Consider the following 20,469-nt stretch of genomic DNA (forward strand, 5'->3'; position numbering starts at 1 on the left):
CATTATGTTCTTAAAAAAACAATTCCTCAAGAAGAGAAACCACTCCCTCTGAAATCATTTAAAACCATGCCGTTCAGGTGTCTGAACTAGTTAAATTTTTCTTCAAACTTGTATTGCAGTTCACAACATCATGGGTAAGTTTTTTATTTTATATCAAATAACTTAAATTTTAAGTGTATAAGTGGTTCTTTACAAATACTTAACATCATTTTGATCATATTCCCAGCTTGCAATTTTGGAGACATAATGAAAATAGACACAACTGGAGCATCAGAGATAACAGCAAAACAGGAAAAATTTACTATAAAAGGTATGAATATTTTATTGTGTACGTGTTATTTTTGTGCCATGTACCAATATTTGAAATATATGCACTCTATTCAGTTAACTGTATGTTATCAATGATTTATTTGTGTCAAAGGTGTTGAAGCCTCTAAAAAACTGGCTGAGAATGATCTGACCCAAATGGAGAAATACAAGAGTAAAATTATTAAAGTTGGCAAAGCAAAGCAAATGGACCCAGCTGTGATCGCTGCCATCATATCCAGAGAGTCCAGAGCTGGGGCTGCACTGAAGGATGGGTGGGGTGATAATGGCAATGGTTTCGGCCTCATGCAGGTTGGTTTTGAGAAATGGGTGCGTTCTGTTTGATAATACAAGAACAGATATACTTAAGATTTGCTTATAAAAGAGTGCTTATAAAGTTTAACATGTTAGGTTTACTGTATCAAGCCTTACTCATTAAATTAACATAGTACACTCTAAATAAATGGTGCTAAATGATAGCACAAAAAGTTGTTTACTGGCTCGTAGTCATAAGGCAACCATTTTAACCTAAAGTGGTTCCCAACCAGAGAACCACTTTTGGTGCTATTTTTATTTATTTTTTATTTCATGAACTATTTTCATCAGTTTCAACATAATAAGATGATAACATTCTTATTATAAATGCTTCTTGTGTCTGATGTTTCTTTTAGATTGATAAACGCTACCACACTTCAGTAGGTGCATGGGACAGTGAGCAGCATCTCACACAAGCAACAGAGATCCTCATTGATAATTGTCAAGCAGTTAAAGCAAAATTTCCAAAGTGGTCCCCAGAGCAGCAGCTTAAAGGTGGGATACTCATTAAATTCATTTTAAAATCAGATGAATAAACCTGAGACCATTGTCGTAGCTTTTATTGACTGTTTTTATTGACTGAAACGTTTTATTGCTCCAAGTATTGAATTATTATATTATATGTTTGTATTTAACAGTGTTATATATAGATGTGTACATAATTTGCCTGTCACATGTTTTTAGGAGGAATATCAGCTTACAATGCAGGTGTGAAGAATGTCCGTTCATACGAGTATATGGATTTGGGCACCACAGGAGATGATTATGGGAATGATGTTGTTGCCAGAGCCCAGTGGTACAAAAGCAATGGTTACTGAAGTCCACCTGTTATTGACCTGTAAAATTCATCCTGTTATTGTAAAATTAATCTTTTATTTGCAGAATAACAACATAAATTATTCTTTGTGGTTAAAGCTACACTGTAAAAAAAAAATTCCGTAGAAATTGCAGCTGGGTTGCCGGTAACTTACCGTAGATTTAAATTTATGTTTTTAACTGGCAACATTTTGTTCAAAGTTAAATGAACATTAAACATTTAAAAGTCTTTGTCTTTAAAGAGTAAAACAAAAAAAAACAGCATCAAGCAAAACATTCTGGGAAACAAAATCTGAAGCAAAAAACAGAAAAAGGTTGATTATTATTTATGGTTCCCAGAATGGTTTGCATGAGGCTGTTATTGTATAATTTTATTCTGTAAAGATAAAGACTTGATTATATTTAACATTTATTTAACTTTGAACAAACTCTTGCCAGTAAATAACATAAATTAAGATCTACGGTAAATTACCGGCAACCCAGCTGCAATAACATTGTAATTTCTACAGAATTTTTTTACAGTGTACAGTAAAACTAAAAAAAAATAAAATCTTTCTATTTTACCAGTTTTAGGTATTAATACAAGCATTTTTAAGATAAACAATTTGATCTTTTTATGTTTTATCTAGTCAAATTACTATTTCCCAGTGCATTAATTATGATGATGTTCATGATGGGATAAAATTAAATGTACTTACATTATATTATTCAAATTTAATAATATTCACTAATATTCAGTAAGTCAAATATTTGCTTAAATAAATTATTAACATAAGTAAAGCCTAATAAAAAAGTCTATAATCAAAATTCATGTATGAATTTATTAGTGATCCAATATTTGAGTTTAATATCCACCAGTGAGTTTAATATCCATAATCCATTTTTTTCACATTTAAGGCCATTATGTAATATATTTAATTGAAACATTGTGCTCCTTCAAACTATTTGCAGACAGAGGATTTGGGCACTGTTTAAACATTGTTGCATTTGGTCTCTTATCTTTGCTCACAGATGATAGTAATACATAGTTGTTTAGGATGTTTGTTACTAATTAGGATCAGTTAAAATTATTTGAATTAAATAATACATATGATTTGAAGAAATCAAATATCACGTTTGACCAACAATCATTCAACAAATGTTTAGTGAGACAATCTATCAACTACAGTGGGATATTATTCTCTATTAATATTAAATATATTAAATATATTTATTACACGGCTCTCTGGAATGCTTGATTCTGATTGGTCAGTTGAGACATTTGCAGGTTCGTTCTTTTCAAATAATAACCGCTCCAAAGTAATAACGCATAGCCGGTACTACTTGTACGAGTAAAATCGCTCCGCGCCAATAAAGATCAATAAAGATTACTGTCTGTTTGGCGCCATCTTGTGACAAACACTCGACAACCACGACAAGACACAGACAGCTTACTGAGACTGAACTTGACAAAATAGAGCATGACAGCTACGAAGCCAACACACAAAAAAATACAGAATGGGCATTAAAACTTCTCAAAGACTGGTTAAAGAGAAAAAAAATGGAGACAGACAAGTATGAAGCAGAGGATCTTAATAAGGTATTACGATCATTTTATGCATCTGTGCAAAGTTTCGCGGAAGGATAAAAATGTTAATTTAAAAAAATATGCCAATAAAATGTTTCAAATTCATATTCATGTCCGGTTTTTTTCTTATGTGACAAGTAGCCGTGTAATAAGCGGGATAATGTAGAGGCAGCCGGTAGTTATCGGGAAATAAGCCCCTTCAGTGTAATACAAGACCCTCCGCTTCGCGTCGGGTCCTGATCACACTGTCGGGGCTTATTTCCCGATAACTACCGGCTGCCTCTACATTATCCCTTACATAGCCATGTATGTCTAATCTGTATTAAGCACTACATAGAAATGGCATTTAATCCCTTCATCCATAGGGACATACTGACCTTTTGAAAGCAAAGTCTATGTAACTTAAATAATAATAATAATATAACACATACACAAAATGCTATTCTGAGCATGTTTCATTTTTGTTATATTCCAACAAAAGGGACCCAATGACCAAACATGATTTAATCAAGGAGGTATATCCAACCAATCACATATCAGTATAGTCAGTATCACTTCATCAATGGCTGCAGAACAAACAAAGGGTAAGGAAAAGCTTTTTGCATTTGCAAGTTTGACATTAAGCTGATTTATGTTTTATTGTTCCCAGCATGTGACTTATGCTAACATGTTAAAATAATAAATGAAGAGGCAACACACGTTATGTTATTTTATAATTGTAAACAAACATCTTGCATGTGCTACAAAATCAAAATAATAAGCTTCAAAGATCTCAGTATCAACTGCCTGTGCTATATTATTATTTTATTCATAGTTATTGGTAAACTTTCTGTGTTGGTTTTTGTGTCAACATATTTAAGCAATTTTATGAAAATGTGTGTATTTACAGTGTTGTGTGAAGTATTCACTTCACCTTTTTACTTCCTCAATTGTTTTTCTCTTTATTCTCTTTATCATATATTCTTCCTCTGGCTTGTGTTTTCAACAAAAGCTGAGAGCGGAGGCTGTACTCAGACCTGCTTACTTGTGATTCGCTGGCCTGTGACTCAATCAATTTTGCATTGTCTACAGTTAGGAAGAGGAAACCAGTTCCCCCACCTCGCAGGAAGAACATGAGAAAAGAGAAAGCAAAACTGTTTAGGAGTCTGTCTGACCAGCAGTAATCAACCTTAGTTTAAAATACTCAGTTCTGACATCTTATCATGGGTAAGATGAAGTTCAAATAATATCTTTAAAAGATCTAACAGTATTTAAGTGTAGCTCTGCTATATATTCTGTATATTTCAATTATTTACTAACATCAAAGGATTTTTTGGTGCCATTTTTTCATACTGTTTCCAGCGTGCATTTATGGAGACATCACGAAAATAGACACAACTGGAGCATCACAAGCAACAGCCAAACAGGACAAATTAACTGTAACAGGTACGAGCATCACATGTCATTAGAGTTATACCACAAGAAGCACGAGAAATAATTTCACAGGATTGTAAATGCAACACAAATTTTGGTTAATTTATATTTATGAATTCAGAGCTGTTATTTTGTGTATTTGGTATAATACAATGTGTTTACGTGGTTTATTTAAAATATATATATATATTTTCCACATACCGTAAATTTTTGTAGCTCCAGATTTCAATCTCTTCCTGAAACGTGATCTGAAAAGCTCTGTGTCCCAGCTAATCTGTACGTTGTTATTCGCCTGAATACTTCTGACGTCAAAGTAAATTATTTACACGGACACTCAAAGAAAAAGTTTAAAGTATTATTATTGATTCTGAGATAATGTTAAGGATTTACGGGGCCGTGTTGATGTCAGTTACGGTCATACACACAGCACCTCTACTGTAAAACATCTCCCCATGCCCCTGGTTGCCACACATATATGCAGCACAGATGATGTTAACAATGATGTATTCTTGTCAAAGGTGTTGAAGCCTCTAAAAAACTGGCTGAGAATGATCTGAACCGAATGGAGAAATACAAGAGTAAAATCATTAATGTTGGTAAAGCAAAGCAAATGGACCCAGCTGTGATCGCTGCCATCATATCCAGAGAGTCCAGAGCTGGAGCTGCACTGAAGGATGGGTGGGGTGATCATGGCAATGGTTTCGGGCTCATGCAGGTTGGTTTTGAAATGGTGGGGTAACACTTTATTTTACAACTTGTCAACTACCAGTTATTAGAGTATCAGCAGTCTGTTTATTATCTGCTTTTTGTGATGGTTCCCCAAAAGAGATTCAACTGACTTTAAGGCTGGATTTACAATGCAAATCTTGATGCCCAATTCAGATTTTTTTGACAACCCGCTTACATTATTTTTTTAAAGTGACTCGTATCCAATATCTGCATTTACACTAAACACTTGGCAAAACAATTCAAGGTAGACATACTGATCCAGAACAGCTTAAACCTTAGAGGAAGTCAAATATATGCAATGGACACAGACGTTGGCTGTTTTTCTGTAGCCTCCGGCGGGTCGCATTTGCAGGCTGCATACGTCATCATTTATAATAAACAATTATAAAGTTATTTATGAGGCCTGAAATTGATTAGAGAATGTTTTTTAAAATTTTATGTGTTTTTATTTCTGCTTAAACGTCCGGGGGTCACATCTGATCTGTGCCACTTGTGGAATTGGGTCACTTTAAACAAGCAGTGTAAATGCGGCCTTAATAACTTTGCAACTATACATGTCACTTATTCTGTTAACGTACCCGTAACAGTACTATTAATACACAAATGAGAAGTTGTTGACATGCACTGTAAAAAAATGCAGCATTTTTGTCAAATTTACATATAGTTTTGTTACTTTAACTTAACAAATTAAGTTCAACAGTTTACTTTGTTTTTATAAGTTATGTCTACTTATCACAGGTCAAAACTTAAAATACTAAGTTTAATTGACTTGCAAAACCAAGTTGTTGTGTAGTTGCAAAGTTAGTTAGTAAGAATGTATAAAGTGGATTATCGAAATGAAAGTGTTTTGCTTGATATTACAAGACTGGAAATTAACATGTTTCAATATATTACGTTTTTTGTCTTTGTACTTCTCTTTTCTTTAGGTTGACAAACGGCATCACGTTCCTGTTGGTGCCTGGGACAGTGAAGAGCATCTTAAACAAGGAACTGATATACTTATTAGCTCTATTCAACAAATTAAAGCAAAATTTCCCCAGTGGACAAAAGAGCAATGTTTTAAAGGTACGTTCACAAGAGCAGACATGAACCTCCATTAATCCCAAATAACCCAGTGTAAGAACATATTGTATCCAAAGAGTGAAGTGCTTCATTAACTGACAGTTTATTGAGAAATTCATCTCACAGTTTGATCAACTAGCTGAAACCAATAATATTATAATGTCTCATTTTAGTATAATGTCTGTTTTAGGAGGAATATCAGCTTACAATGCAGGTGTGGGGAATGTGCGCTCATATGACCGCATGGACATCGGCACCACAGGAAACGACTACGCTAATGATGTTGTTGCCAGAGCCCAGTGGTATAAATGCAAGGGTTACTGAACAACAACTGCTACTGACCCATAAAAGTTAACTTACTTTGATCGTAAGTTTTATATCTTTGACATAATAGGATTTTGTTTAGAAAATAGTAAATCACAAAAAATGACATTCACAGGTATGGGATCATATTACAGAGATCTTTAATCCTGCTTCTAGAGATAAATTGTGTGTCTTAATTAGTTCCCTAGGTCAAATCACTACAAGTCCTCGTGCCTGTCGCGTGGTTACCACTGCTGTTTATCAACAGACAGATGCATAAGATTATGCTGCATAACGTACATTATAAAAATACTTGACTGTATCTTTGTTTGTATGTGTGTTTATGTTGAAATGTAATTAAATAAAGGTTTTTCTCAAATCTGTGTTGCGTCTCTTAATTTGGTTTATGGGAATACACATCATTAATCCCTGCCACCATACCTTTTCACCTAACGCAACATGTGAAATATCTGTTTGGTTTTGATTTCAAAACATGATTTTCTTCCTTATCTTTTGTGTTGTCCTTACCAAATACTTTATAAGGTAAAGAGCAGTAAGACAGAAGACATACCAGAGTCCAGTTCTGTTAACTTTAAATCGATGGCGGTTCAATGGAAACAGACAGCTGCCTGTATGTTATGTTTCTATTTAATGATATGTGTATTAAGACACCTTTAAGTGTTTTCAGACCCCTTAAAATACACTGTAAAAAAGCTGTAATTATGCAGCAGCTGGTTGCCAGTAACTTACTGTAGAAGATAAAAACGGAAAATGTTTCATGTTCATTTAACTTTGAACAAACTGTTGCCATTAAATAACATAAATGTAAAATCTACAGTAAGTTACTGGCAACCAGCTGCCAGTAATTCCGAAATTTCTACAGATTTTTTTTACAGTTTATTGCACACAATGCTGTTGTTACAGTAAGAACAAATTACTGTAGGTATTACAGAACAACAACATCTGTTTTCCAAACCCTAGAGCAGTGTTTCCCAACCCAGTCCTACGTGGCACCTCTCCCAGAATATTGTAGATGTCTCCCTATAAAAATCACCTGATTTGACATGTTAGTGTGTTAATGTCCAACATTCTGGGATAAAGCTGATGAGCTGACTCCGGCGTTTCATACACTAAACAAAGTTATAAATACAACACTTGTTTGTGAATCTCTTTTGTCATGAGCTGAACTCAAGATCTAAGACTTTTTCTATGTACACCAAAAGCCTATTTTTCTCAAATATTGTACACAAATCTGTGTAAATCTGTATTAGTGAGCACTTCTCCTTTGCCGAAGTTCATCCTTCCACCTCACACGTGTGACATATCAAAATGCTGATTAGCCAGCATGATTATTACAAAGATGTGCCTTAGGCTGGCCACAATAAAATGCCTTCTCTCTTATCTCCTCTCTGACCTTGTGTGCTGCTGCAATCCTCTCTAGATGACGGGATCTGTGGAGGGAGGAGATACAGGATCAGTGCAAGGTTTTAACAGTGAAACGTGAAAGGAAGGTGAGATCCTGTATTCCGGTGGTAAGTTGAGTCTGTAGGTGACCTTGTTCAGCTGCCTCTGCATGGTGAACTTAGCTTACGACAAGGGAGATGAAGGCGGATGTCCCTAGTTGATAGCCATACCCTTTAGCCGGGTTGGTATTCTGGGGGGTCAGAGCGAAGACGGTTTGCTTGATCCTGATGACGTCTTACGGCTTGTTGTAGGTGAACATAAGCTGAGTCCCAAACTCTCTCGCGTTGATGGGACCAGTGATCAACAGCTGGAACCTGGTACTGATGGCAGTAGGTACAGAGGTGCCGACTGATCTCCTGAATTTTACACTCAGTCTGCACCTAGGAGGTTGAAAAGGAGGAGGAAAGAAGGGGAAGTAGATGGTCAGATGAACTGTTGCTTCAATGCTTCCTCCACATACTCCTCCATGGCCTTCTGTTCAGAAATAGACAGGGGATAGATGCGTCCTTTGGGTAGTGATGCTCCAGGTAGCAGGTCAATAGCACAGTCCCATGGCCAATGTGGGGGAAGTTGAGTAGTTGTTTGCTGAAGACATCCTGGAATGCCCGGTATTCCTCCGGAATCTCTACTTCTTTGGAAACTGGAGGACTTTCGACAAAAAAAAATCTTAACTGAATTAAGTTAATTGAATAAACTATTTATTTATGAGTGAATTTTCTGTTCATAGCACTATATTACTGGTAATGTTACAACTACTGTATAATGAAAAATTGCCAGGACGGATTTACCTGAAAAGGCCCTGTTCATGCAATCTGTTATGATCTGTTAGGGTAATTTACTGGTCAATTTCCTATTAAAGACTGTAGGGTATGAGTAATACCAGCTATTATTTGTTCTGTTTTTCTTTGTAACACACTGGTTAACGTCAGCTTTGCATGGCAAATGATTTTCTATTTCCTTGTAGGTCTCAGGCCTGCAGTCAGCCGGAAACTGGAAGGAAGCTGCTAGTCATATTGAATAATACATTTATTTAATTTTTTTGTTAAATAATGTGAGACATTTGTATGTTCATTGTCAATGATTTTCTTTATTTACCGCTGGTTATGATCTGACAGACACTAAGTAATTTATACACTAATGTAATGTAAATGTTGGTTGGTTTATTTTAACCAATCACTGAAAAAGCAGCATGTTAATTTAAAAAAAAACTTGGTTTTGCAAGTCAACTCAAACTACTATTTTAAGTTTTGGCTTATGATAAGTTGACATAACTTATAGAATCAAGTTGAAGTTAAAGTAACAAAAAAATATATGTTGATTTGTCAAAAATGCTGCGTATTTATACAGTGATTGCTTAAAGCAAATATTGATAAACCAAGAATGCTTGTTTAAATAACCTATTCTAGATTATTTTTTGGGTTTGTCCATATCTGACCCTACCCAACATTTTTCATAAACACATACACTCTAAAAACTTATTGCTATTTTAGTGCTTAATAGCACTAAATGCTTGTAGGCATAGAGGAACCATTTAAGTGCTACCTGAAGAACCATAAGCAACACACATGGTTACACAGGTGCTACATACATGATGGCAAAAAACATTATGAGCCATTGAACCACATTCAATTAGAAGGTTTTTAGAAGCGTTTTGTATGTGTGTGTGTGTGTGTGTGTGTGTGTGTTCCCAGTGTCGGCGCCAGAGAATACAGAATGAGGGGGCCTCCTGTTTCACTGGGGGGGGCACCAGGTTCATCTTATTATTATTTTATTATTATTATTATTACTACATGGCACTGTAAAATGCTTGGTACTGAGTGGCCAGTCGCAACATTCAAAGGTATTTTATTCCTTGAACAACCGCCTGAAACACAGCCTCACCCGGGTACTGCGAGCGAGTCACGTTAACAGGGACAGTTTAATATCTACAAATACATACAGAATAAATATGCATAATTAATAACGTATATGAGATTTTATTTAGAATGATTAAACCGAATGTTTGTATTTTGACTTTTAACTTGTTTTAACGCGTCTGGCTTTTAGCAATTGGTTTGTATTTCTTAAAAATAAGCTAATAAAAGACATCAAATCAAAATGTTATGTCTATATATTTACTCATATAGCAACTAGCCGTGAAATTAGCGGGATTGTTACAGCCAGCCAAGTTGTTGTCACAAATAAATCCCTCACTACAGTAAAAACATAACTTATAATGACGGTAAAGTGCAAGACAACTCACGCAAATCATAAAGACCAGTACATAACCAAATAACAGCAAAAAAAAACAATGTTACTGACATATCTAACACCAGAATGAACTATGCATTTTACCTTAAGAAGAGCTGCAGGCGACGAGAGGACTTTTTAAATCTTTTTAAGAAGGTCCTTTTATTTGTCGCAAAATTTCTTCGTCTTGCTCAAATGCCTAGAATTACAAGTGTACATTATTTAGACAGATTGAGTTCTCACGCATGGCGATTGAGACCCCGACATGACAGTAACTTTCAGTGCAGACAAAACACTGGGGATAGCTTTAAGAATTTGTGTTGTTCAAATGTAGTGGCTGCGTGTATGTAACTGGCTGACTATATGTTAGCATTGCATTGTGGGTTAGTATTTTAATTATTATGTTTTTATTAATTATACTCTGAATTTTAATCAGTATTCATTGTATAACCAAATGTATTTGCAGCACATTTTTTTAAAATATTAAGTTCATTATTATTTTGAGAAGTAAGGGGGCACAGTGACTCAAGTGGCCGGGCCATGCCCCCTAGGGCCCGCTCGTGGCGCCGACACTGTGTGTTCCTGGTAATTATCACTGGAATACCAGTATTTTTGTGACCTTGTGGGGACATTTTGATGTCCCCATGAGGAAACAGGCTTATAAATCAAACAGAATGATGTTTATTGAAAATGTGAAGTAGCAGAAAGTTTTCTGTGATGGTTGGGGTTAGGGAAAGGGGTAGGTAAGGGGAATAGACTATACAGTTTATATGGTATAAATGCATTACGTCTATGGAATGTCCCCACAAAACATGGAAACCAGAATGTGTGTGTGTGTGTGTGTGTGTGTGTGTGTGTGTGTGTGTGTGTGTGTGTGTGTGTGTGTGTACCTGGTAACTATCACGTTGTGGGGACCAATTGTCCCCACAAAGATAGGTATACCAGTATTTCTGTGCTACAGCTACGGTATTTGCTCATCCCATCTCAACTGAAGTTGGGTGTCTTCTATGCAAATTGACCACATATATGTTATTAGAGAGCACACTGCTGAATCAGGAAGATCAGAGGACAAGCAAACATTCCAGGTATGGTAACAGTTTTATTCCTCCTTTTAATGATTTAGCTAAGGTTAAATTAATTAAATTAATTTGACCTTTTTGTGCTTAAACCTGTTTTGTGCAACCTCAAAGCAAGTTACATTTCCTGTCCTTATCTGAAGTTGATGAAATCAAGTAAATCAAGAGGGAGATAAAAGATGCATATACTGTGGCCGACGCTTCTTCTGGGTAAGCTTTGGACTTTAACTTTTTAACTCTTAAATATTGAAAAGTTTAACACTGATTTTGAATTGTTAAATACACTCTAAAATGATGGGTTATTTGCAACCCACTGTTGGGTTAAACCGAGACAAACCCAGACTGTTGGGTTGTAATTTTACCTATGGGTTGTTTCAACCCAAAATGCTGGATTGTTTTAGTCCGTTGTTGGGTCAAATACAGTGGCGGTTCGTGACAAAATACGTGCCTGCTGCAGAAGTGTCGAAAGGGTTTATGATTAAAGAGATGCTCACGTTCACAAAATACTCCCAAGACACTAACTTAACAATAAACTCTGGTTACACACGAGATTAAACTAGTAGGCCTATCTGGCAAATGCGAGCGTCCCTTTTATCATAAACCCTTTAGATGCGTGTGCAACAGATACTGTCAGAAAGCATCCTATTCTCAATTTGTTTGTTTTTAATCAATGTCAAGTTTTTAGTTACAGTGTCTGACAATGGTGTTCTGTAATGAAGTCAACACTGTAAAAATTCTTACAGTGCCTTAATTTTATTTCAATCAAATCAGATTTACAAGTCATTTTAACTTATTTATCTAGAGACAAGTTGTTATGACTTACAAAATAAAGTTGACTTATTTTACCAAACTTTAACTGTAAGTTTTAGCAACTCATCTCTAGACAAGATAAATAATAGTAAGTTGAAATGACTTGTAAATCTGAGTTATTTTAAACAAAAATTTTAAGGCAGTAAATACTTTTTTTACAGTTAAGTTGTAAAATACGTCCTCTGCTTTCTTTCTGTTTTCATGCTTTTATGAAAAATCCTATTCCTAAATGTACATATGTATATGTTTAAATTTCTTTTTAATGCTAAGCATATACAACCAATGCTCTTCAGTAAAGACATTATAGCATACTTGGTTTTTCAAGTCAATTCAACCTACTATTTTAAGTTTTGACTTGTGATAAATTAGGGTTAGGCATAACCTATTAAAACAAGTTGACATTGTTTAACTTAATTTGTTAAGTAACATAAGAATTATGTTTTTATACAGTGAAGTTCAGTTGATGTTGTAATATTTTATTTTATTTTACTTTATACATTCTGAAATGTCTGTGCATGTGCTTGCATGTCTGCAGGGGATGTAAATTATGTTATGTACCTGTATACAAGGTATGTAAATCAGGCCAAACATATATGTAAATAAAATCATCAAAACAGTTCCCTATTCATGAATATCAGCTGAAGTTACTCACATCGCAAACTTGTCTTCCGCCATTTTGAGTACCTGAAGTGGTCGCAAAAGAACTAAAAGCTATGTCTTCAATATGTTTTTTTGGGCTTTACCTAGCTTCCTCTTCTATACGTTGCTTTAGTAATACGTGCAATTATAATATTGAGTCATAGCCGCAGCAAATTTAACTGCTCATGCTATCATGTATTCTGTTGTGCTATCTGTCGTTTTCTGTGCTTTTCACTGCTTCTATTTATGTAAAGCTGCTTTGAAACAATTGACTTTTGTGAAAAGCGCTATATAAATAAAATTGAATTGAATTGAATTGAATGTTGTGAGAATCAAAATCGCTATTTTAACAACACTAAGAAGGCTCGACACAACATGATACTTTGCTCGAAGTATCGCCTGTGTCTCTACACGTGAACTCGAGCATTGAGAACATTGTTTGTGTATACAGAGTTTACTAAAAATAAGGTTTTGAAAAACTGACTCTGGTTGTTTTGGTGTCCACTCGCCACCATCTTCCCAGTCAAGATGTATCGATCTCCGAATGCGACGTAAGGAGGGAGGAGAGTAAAGATGGATAGCTCCTAAAGCATAGTTTCATATAAATGCACGGATAATTCGTTTTTTTGTCACAAATGAAAAACAATATTGACCTTCTAGTTGAAAAAGGAGCCTCATATGAGATTCATTCATTCGCATTTGGAAATCAATTCTTTACGTCTGGCAAAGATGCCGAGTGGACACCATAACAGTGAAAGTCAGTTGTTCAAAACCTTTCTTTTTAGTACACTCTGTGTACATGAACAATGTTCTCAATGCACACGTTCATGTGTAGAGATCCAGGTGATACTTCGAGCAAAGTTTCATGTTGTGTCGCGCCTTCTTATGTTATAAATATAGTGGTAGTTCGGTAGCAGCGGACCGAGGCTGGAAGAACGCATCAATAGCGAGTAGGCATCACACCCTAACCAAAAAAATTTTTTAAAGTAGCGTTTCTTTTTATGACAGTCGAGGTGCGACATGTTGTCTTTTGTAGCCCATTTTCTGTATCCTAAAAATCATAGACAGTAAAAGATAAGAAATCCATAAATTGTAGCAAGCTAGCCAATGCTTGTTAGTAGCCTACTGGTACTCAAGATGGCAGCAGGCAACTGAAATGACGTAAAAAGTCACATGACTGATATTCATGAATATGCACAACATATTTTATATCACTCTATAAAGAGTGAGCACTTGTCAACTTGGAGTTGCCCTCTGAAAGGGACAAAATGAAATATTTTTCCATTTAATCCGTATGTTGTAAAGTGCACTCTAAAAAAAGGTTCCTTGAGGTTCTATATACTTGGCCATAGAACCTTTTACCAAAAAAAGGGTTCCATATAGAACCCTTGGAGGGCAAAGAACCATTTTTATTAAGAGTGTGGTGCCGTTTTGGTATAGAGCGAATTTTGTGGCAAAACTAGTTTATCTGAAAAAACCTTCCATTGTTTTTTGTTTGATCCATAGGTTTTGTTTTTTGCTGACTTAATAAACACTAATTAAAGATTTTTCCCACAAATACTGACAGAAATGATCAAACTGAGAAAATAGAGTTGTGCATTCACAATGTCATCCTTTAGAGCATGTATAGGTGTTCACGTCAGGACTTGAATCAAATGTGAAGTTTGGGGCAGATTACACATTGTAGGCCTCTAATAACTTCCTGTTTCTTTGGCATGCAACCACAGACACGCCATTCAATGAAAAAAGGGTTGTTCCTATTCTCCTATAGAATGGGTGTGTTTTGGGTGTAACGTGCAATAAACTAATAAGAGTCTCATCTACCATCCCCTTTAAAAGCCAGTTGGCAGATTCCCTATTTACATAATTTGTAAGCAGAAAAACTGTAAGGAGAGGAAGAAGACCACCAGTTTAAGATTCATGTAAAAAAATATTTACTGAAATGGTTTAATTTTGTAATGGTTATTTTTGAAAGCTTTGGTTCCCTTTAAAAGTCATTTTTTTCAGCCATGGAGTAATACAATCATCAGGGTTTTAATTGCTGCTAAAGTATAGATACACGATTACTGTGATCTCAAAAAGTATTTTTTAATTAATAATTTACAAATATGCAAGTAAAAGGTTTGCACTCTAAAAATACTTTATTTGCAACAAACAGCGATTACAAACAGTGGAGGAGGGGCAGGACAAATATCACAAGATTAAGAGATCCGCTGTGGCTGTTTGCTTGATGGAAGCGAAGATGAGAAGATTGAGGTGCTAGCTTATGTTGGCTACAATGAGACAATATCTAAATCAATAAACAATAGTTGTTAAAGTCACAATATGGAATCAACAACACAATCATTATGATTCCATAAAATAATGTGATCAAACATTGTAACGTGGGTGCTTAAAGAAAGCGAAGGAGAATAGAATCTATGTGCAAAAGAGATTTATTAAGTAAATCCCCCAAAGGCCAGCAAACACATCCAATAAGGGGCGATCCAAAACGTAATCCAAAAACAGGCAATAGGTCAGGGCAGGCAGCAAAACAAGCAATATCCAAAAATCAGGATAGGGTCAAAAATCAGGACACAGGTCAAAAAGGCAAAACAGGCTAAGTAAACAAGCGGGACATCCAAAGTAAGAATCTGCAGTGAGAGAACAGAATCGAAGTGGCTTTATACAAAACAAACAGGAAGTGGAAAGTGAAGTGTGACATGGCAAGATGAATATCAAAATAAAAGCCAGAACAGAACAGGGTGTCAAAATAAAAGTACAAAACACAAAATACAACCAAACACAAGACAAAACCCTTACAAACATACAGGTAAAAACATTAATTAATTACCTCATCCATGAACATAATTAAGCAAATTCATAGGTCTCTTGATAGTGAAAACAACATATCCCATCATTCCACTCTTCTTCATAACGTCATTAACCTTTGCTTTGTTATTGTATTGTGTGATAGCGAGACCTCTAGTCATAAAAACCTTAGATATTGTGCCTTTAACCATACTAAGTCATTATGTAAATATGTAAACAATACAGAAAACAAATAATCTGAATATAAAATATAGTTGTATATACCAATGCCTGTCGTGTGGCTGAACAGATCTGAAATATCTTTATTTGCATAAGAGAAAACAAAAGGTGCCTGTCAGACAGCCAGTGTGCCCATTGATAATAAACCCTTTCTATTGCTTGAGGCATAGACACATGCCTAGCTACATACACTGAACATAATTATGAAAGGAACACATTTCATGTACGGCCAAATTCTCTGAAATGCCTTTGGAGACGCCTTATGGTAAAGAAATGCACATTTAATTCACAGGCATCAGCTCTGGTGGACATTCCTGCAGTCAATTGCACGCTCCCTCAAAACTTGCGGGATTGTGCTGTGTAATAAAACTGCACATTTTCGAGTGTCTTTTATTATGGCACACCTGAGCAAATAATTATGCTGTCTAATCAGCATCTTGATATGCCACATCTGTGGATGATTTATCTCTGCAAATGAGAAGTGCTCACTAACACAGATTTAGACAGATTAGTGAACAATATTTGAGAGAAATAGGTCTCTTGTGTACCATCTGTAGAAGAAAAATAGGGGCAAAAACAAATATGTTGCATTTATAAATTTGTTCAGTGTAAATATAGCAAATAAATATTAACTTTACATATGTGACCAGCCACGGAAAGTAGTGACACAAGTCGGATTTGGGCCATTTTGAGTTATTCACATATTCTGAAAGTGTAGTTTCTAAGCTTTCCAACGATGTGTAGCACATGGAAATCTGATAAGATTTGGAAAAGTTGTGGCCGGAAATTGAGACGAAAGGGACTCTTCTTTCCAGCTGGGGGAGACAATAGGGCTCATTTACATCTCATTTATCTAAGCCATACCCCCTGTAAAGCCGTTTTGAGATACAGATGTTCTAGCATCATATGTAGTATTTTGTGAAAGAAGTGCAGATGACAACATGCAAAAATAAACAGGACTCTTTTTACCTTTGTGGGGATCACAAGTCGAATCCAGTCTGTTTCAGATGTGTGAATAATCCAATGACCATTTTTGTCCACAAATGCGTATAATTCGTGAAATATAGATATATAGTCTATTGTTTACATCAGATTTCGCATGAACGTCTGGTAATAGTATATAATATACAATCTGAGGACTATTTACATCGTAACATGTAAGGATATATGAGATTACACTCCGTTAACACATGAACCCGCCTTCAAAGTTTGTAAAATAGGGAGGTAGTATAATAGATAATCCAAACAGCGCCATCAAAAACGTGAAGTCCTTAAGAGATGTTACCAATCGCTCACTCGTTCTTCCATCAGCCAATGACTTCATGGAAAATATTGATAGACAAAACATGTAGCCAATTATATAAAGAATTCAACGATCTCTGTGTAACTTATGTGTGTTTGACTTCATGCTGCGCTCCAAGAACTGACAGAGAGATGACGTCAAAGTACCGCGAGAGCGAGACAAAATTAAACTACTCTGTAGGATTTCTTGAAGAGCTCTCGCGGTATTTTGACATCATCCGACTGCGGCGCCACATAAAGTCGTACGTCAGCTGACTGCTATTTGTTCCGCCCCAGCTTCTTTTATTTTTCTTTTGTTTTGTGCGCCCGAGCTTCATTTACAGTCTGGAGAGACGCACGCTATAAGTTTGAAAAAAAACAACTTAGCAAACATGTCTGAGGAACAGAGAAGCCGTGTCACTACATTCACGTGACTTCACACTCAAGCCGGAAGAGAAGACAATGCTGAATAAAGTCGTAATTCTTGCTATTTTTGGACCAAACTGTATTTTCGATGCTTCAACACATTAAAGCTGACCCACTGATGTCACATGGACTACTTTGATGATGTTTTTATTACCTTTCTGGACATGGAAACCGTACATACATTTTCAACGAAAGGGACAGAAAGCTCTCGGAATAAAATCTAACGTTAAAACATCTTAAACTGTGTTCTGAAGATGAACGGAGGTCTTCCGAGTTTAGAACGACATAAGGGTAAGTCATTAATGATATTATTTTCAGTTTTGGGTGAACTATCCTTATTTAGTAGTCATGCTGTTCCCTTTGGGGGCGGGGGCGAAAACACAAGCCGCTTGTACAGTATGTAAATATACACACAGACAATGATGCCCCCCGCTGCACGCTAGAATCTCCAGAAAAACAAGCCGATTTCAGCTGCAAAATGTACGCTTTTAAATATACAAAAACTGCTATCCCAAACATGGAGAGGCTTCTTCGTGATTTCAACTAACAGATTCTGCAATAAAACGAAAATCACAAATTTTGGAAAAAAAACTTTGTTTCTCATTATCTCGAAACTTGTGCTGCCGACTTGTGTCACTGGTTTCCGTAACGGGTCACATATTTGTAGCATCTGATTAGCTGAAGGTATGATAACAATCCACTTATGCTCTCATCCTGAAAATGCCCAGATGATCTTATATTAAAAAAGAATGTTACTTTCCTGGCTGGAGACTTTTCTCTGCGTTAGAGCAGGTAACAAGATCAGAAATTTAAATTACTTTGTTTGAACAGAAACATTCATAGAATCATAGGCAGATTTATCAACAAACCAAAAGACCTGAGAGTGAAGGGCGTTAACACTGCAGAGAACTAGTCCTGCAGGAACTCCAACATTGTCCCAAGTTGACTGGATCCAGCAGGCACTCTGTACACCAAACAAAAGTCTCCAATACAAGGTACAAGCTTACCCTTAAAGGGAGCTCAGTCAAGAGAACCGTTTGGGGAGGGTAAAGCCAGAGCCGATCCTGGCCTTCTGGGGGTCCTAACCAACTTTGTGAGGGGGCCCTGTCATTGCGTTCATAAAAAAACATTCACTCTGCTCTCTGCTTAAATGTAGCTATCAACAAAATGTTAACTAAAACAAGTATTATCTTATAGCTGTACATTTTTTCCAAATGTACATTACTGTGACTCATCAGAATACTTCCTAATTATAACATTGACACATGTTTTCTGAAAAGCCCTTAATGTGTTACATTAGTACTTAGAAAACAAGGTTTTTTTTTTTTTTAAGAGATGTAGATTATCAGGGAAACAAATTAAAAATTATGAATAAAATAAAACCAAAATAGCTGTCAGATAAACTATAACAAATAAATCAACAGATTTTCAAATTTGTTTAAAAACTAAGGCATGATTCCACAGATAAACACACCAAAATACATAAATCTTTCTTTAAATATGCAAACATTGGACCTAATGTGCATTGTTTTAAAATGCTAACAGGAGTCACACAACATCTTGCATGAATAAATGTGTTTATTTTTTTAACACCTATGAAAGATTTTGATTATTAATGTGTACAAGCATTTCGCGCAAAACACACTGGACTAAAACTGAATCTAGGGATTTGGACAGCAGTGTTTGTTATAAATCCATTGCATGGGTAGTCAAGAAGAATAAATAGGAATTTTGTGTTCTTAATCTTTTTACTTTACCTTCATGGCGCTTGTCTTTCCTGCTCCGGGCAGATAGCTTTAAATTGTCGTCAGAACCTTGTGACTATGACATGCCCTGAGAGTGGGACTTAAGGCGGGATCCAGGGTCTATTGAACTTGGTGCTCGAGCACTGGCCCCAGGCCTTGAAACGCGTGGATTTTGTACAAAGCTCATCGTTTGGAAAAGCGCAGTGTCCTCCGATTGGCCAGCTAACCTGTACGTTGTGACTCTGTCATCAGCTGGAAATGGGACTATTGGGAAGATAAGCTCACAATGCAATATTGACAGGAGTTAATATCGTCTTTACTACCTTATCAATACGAGCTGAATCTGATACAGAAAATGCAGATGACCAAGCTGATGGATCAAATTTAGCAGCATGTCTTGAGCAGAACGTAACAGATGTTTGTGATCGTAAAAAAGACAAGCAACAAGCACTATTTTGAACTACACAAAACGTTTGAATCATGGTTTAGTCAGTAGTCAATTCTTTAAATATGAAAACACAGACTACTTACAGGCTGTGAGTCAGATGCGGGCGGAATTGTTATAATGACCGTCGTGTCCACTTCAACAGGCCAAGGAAGTAAACTGTTGCCTACATTCTCTGTGTTTGTTGTAGTCTAAGAAAAGAGATTTAAATTTTAAAAGATAACTTGCGTCATCGTTTACTTTGGGATTTGTACCTTTGCATATCGTTAACATGTACTAACACACACTTATACATCAAAGGATGTGTAAAATGGTGAATTGGATAATAGGTGCTCTTAGTGCTGGGCGATAATTCGATAACGATAATTTTACCGATATAAACTTTTCCGATAAAACGATAAGGGAAGTTCGATAAGTGATCGATAATGTTTACGCACTGTGCGTAATGTTGCGCGAGCACTTCCGGATGCGGCACGCGCTCTTGGTTTACAATCACAGTGTTAGTTAGACTTGAAGGAGTGGAAGATGAGGCAAGTTATTCATTTATTAGTAGAGACCTATGATTTTCGCCATGCGGATAACGCGGACGGAATCACGGAATCCAAATGCGCGGAAACATTTTCTTGTGTGTAATGTTGGACGCGCAAACAGGGTTCGTCAAACACAGCAGACACAATAGGTGCAGTATACGGTAGCCTACTTTCATTCAGCGTCCGCCTTGCGTCCGCACAGCTTTAAAAGTATATTTACAGGACATTCACAAATTCAGGAAACTGAGGAAAAGCAGCAGATCCACCACTGCAGTGAACATAG

The 20,469-nt window shown here is 36.0% G+C and overlaps 3 protein-coding genes across 5 annotated transcripts in view; all 3 read left to right on the top strand.

Moving 5' to 3' along the window:
• Positions 1–253: 253 nt before the first annotated feature.
• Positions 254–3,662, top strand: LOC135748351 (lysozyme g-like). Of its 2 annotated transcripts, XM_065266553.2 has the most exons (4): positions 254–618; positions 978–1,116; positions 1,306–1,417; positions 3,486–3,662. In XM_065266553.2, the coding sequence occupies exons 1-4, from the start codon at positions 466–468 to the stop codon at positions 3,547–3,549; spliced, it is 468 nt and encodes a 155-aa protein (XP_065122625.1). In that variant the 5' UTR covers positions 254–465; the 3' UTR covers positions 3,550–3,662. The 2 variants fall into 2 exon arrangements, with proteins under 2 accessions (XP_065122625.1, XP_065122626.1); XM_065266554.2 differs by lacking the exon at positions 3,486–3,662 and having other exon boundaries at positions 1,306–1,464.
• Positions 3,663–4,070: 408 nt separating this feature from the next.
• Positions 4,071–20,469, top strand: part of LOC135748349 (lysozyme g-like) — a 133,418-nt gene continuing 117,019 nt past the window's right edge. Inside the window, exons 1-5 of one of the 2 annotated variants that reach the window (XM_073812125.1) lie at positions 4,071–4,210; positions 4,346–4,429; positions 4,936–5,132; positions 6,073–6,211; positions 6,399–6,568. In XM_073812125.1, the coding sequence (XP_073668226.1) occupies positions 4,207–4,210; positions 4,346–4,429; positions 4,936–5,132; positions 6,073–6,211; positions 6,399–6,532 (558 nt within the window). In that variant the 5' untranslated portion in view covers positions 4,071–4,206 and the 3' untranslated portion in view covers positions 6,533–6,568. Of the gene's footprint in view, positions 4,211–4,345; positions 4,430–4,935; positions 5,133–6,072; positions 6,212–6,398; positions 6,891–20,469 lie in introns of those variants that run through there. The other variant, XM_065266552.2, reaches the window with a different exon arrangement.
• The window catches only part of LOC135748376 (fibronectin-like), a 33,194-nt gene continuing 24,117 nt past the window's right edge, over positions 11,393–20,469 (top strand). The window contains exon 1 of the mRNA XM_073812091.1: positions 11,393–11,490. Within this exon, the coding sequence (XP_073668192.1) occupies positions 11,460–11,490 (31 nt within the window). The 5' untranslated portion in view covers positions 11,393–11,459. The remainder of the gene's footprint in view (positions 11,491–20,469) is intronic.

The sequence above is a fragment of the Paramisgurnus dabryanus genome, chromosome 16 (assembly GCF_030506205.2).
Source record: "Paramisgurnus dabryanus chromosome 16, PD_genome_1.1, whole genome shotgun sequence".
Classification (NCBI taxonomy): Eukaryota; Metazoa; Chordata; class Actinopteri; order Cypriniformes; family Cobitidae; genus Paramisgurnus; species Paramisgurnus dabryanus.

What these genes read in the sequence shown, in the direction of transcription:
- LOC135748351 (XM_065266553.2), top strand. Translation starts at nt 466, where the DNA reads ATGGAGAAATACAAGAGTAAAATTATTAAAGTTGGCAAAGCAAAGCAA. An exon ending in ATGGTTTCGGCCTCATGCAG is followed by an intron (nt 619 to 977) that starts GTTGGTTTTGAG and finishes TGTTTCTTTTAG; the next exon opens with ATTGATAAACGCTACCACAC. An exon ending in CCCAGAGCAGCAGCTTAAAG is followed by an intron (nt 1,117 to 1,305) that starts GTGGGATACTCA and finishes ACATGTTTTTAG; the next exon opens with GAGGAATATCAGCTTACAAT.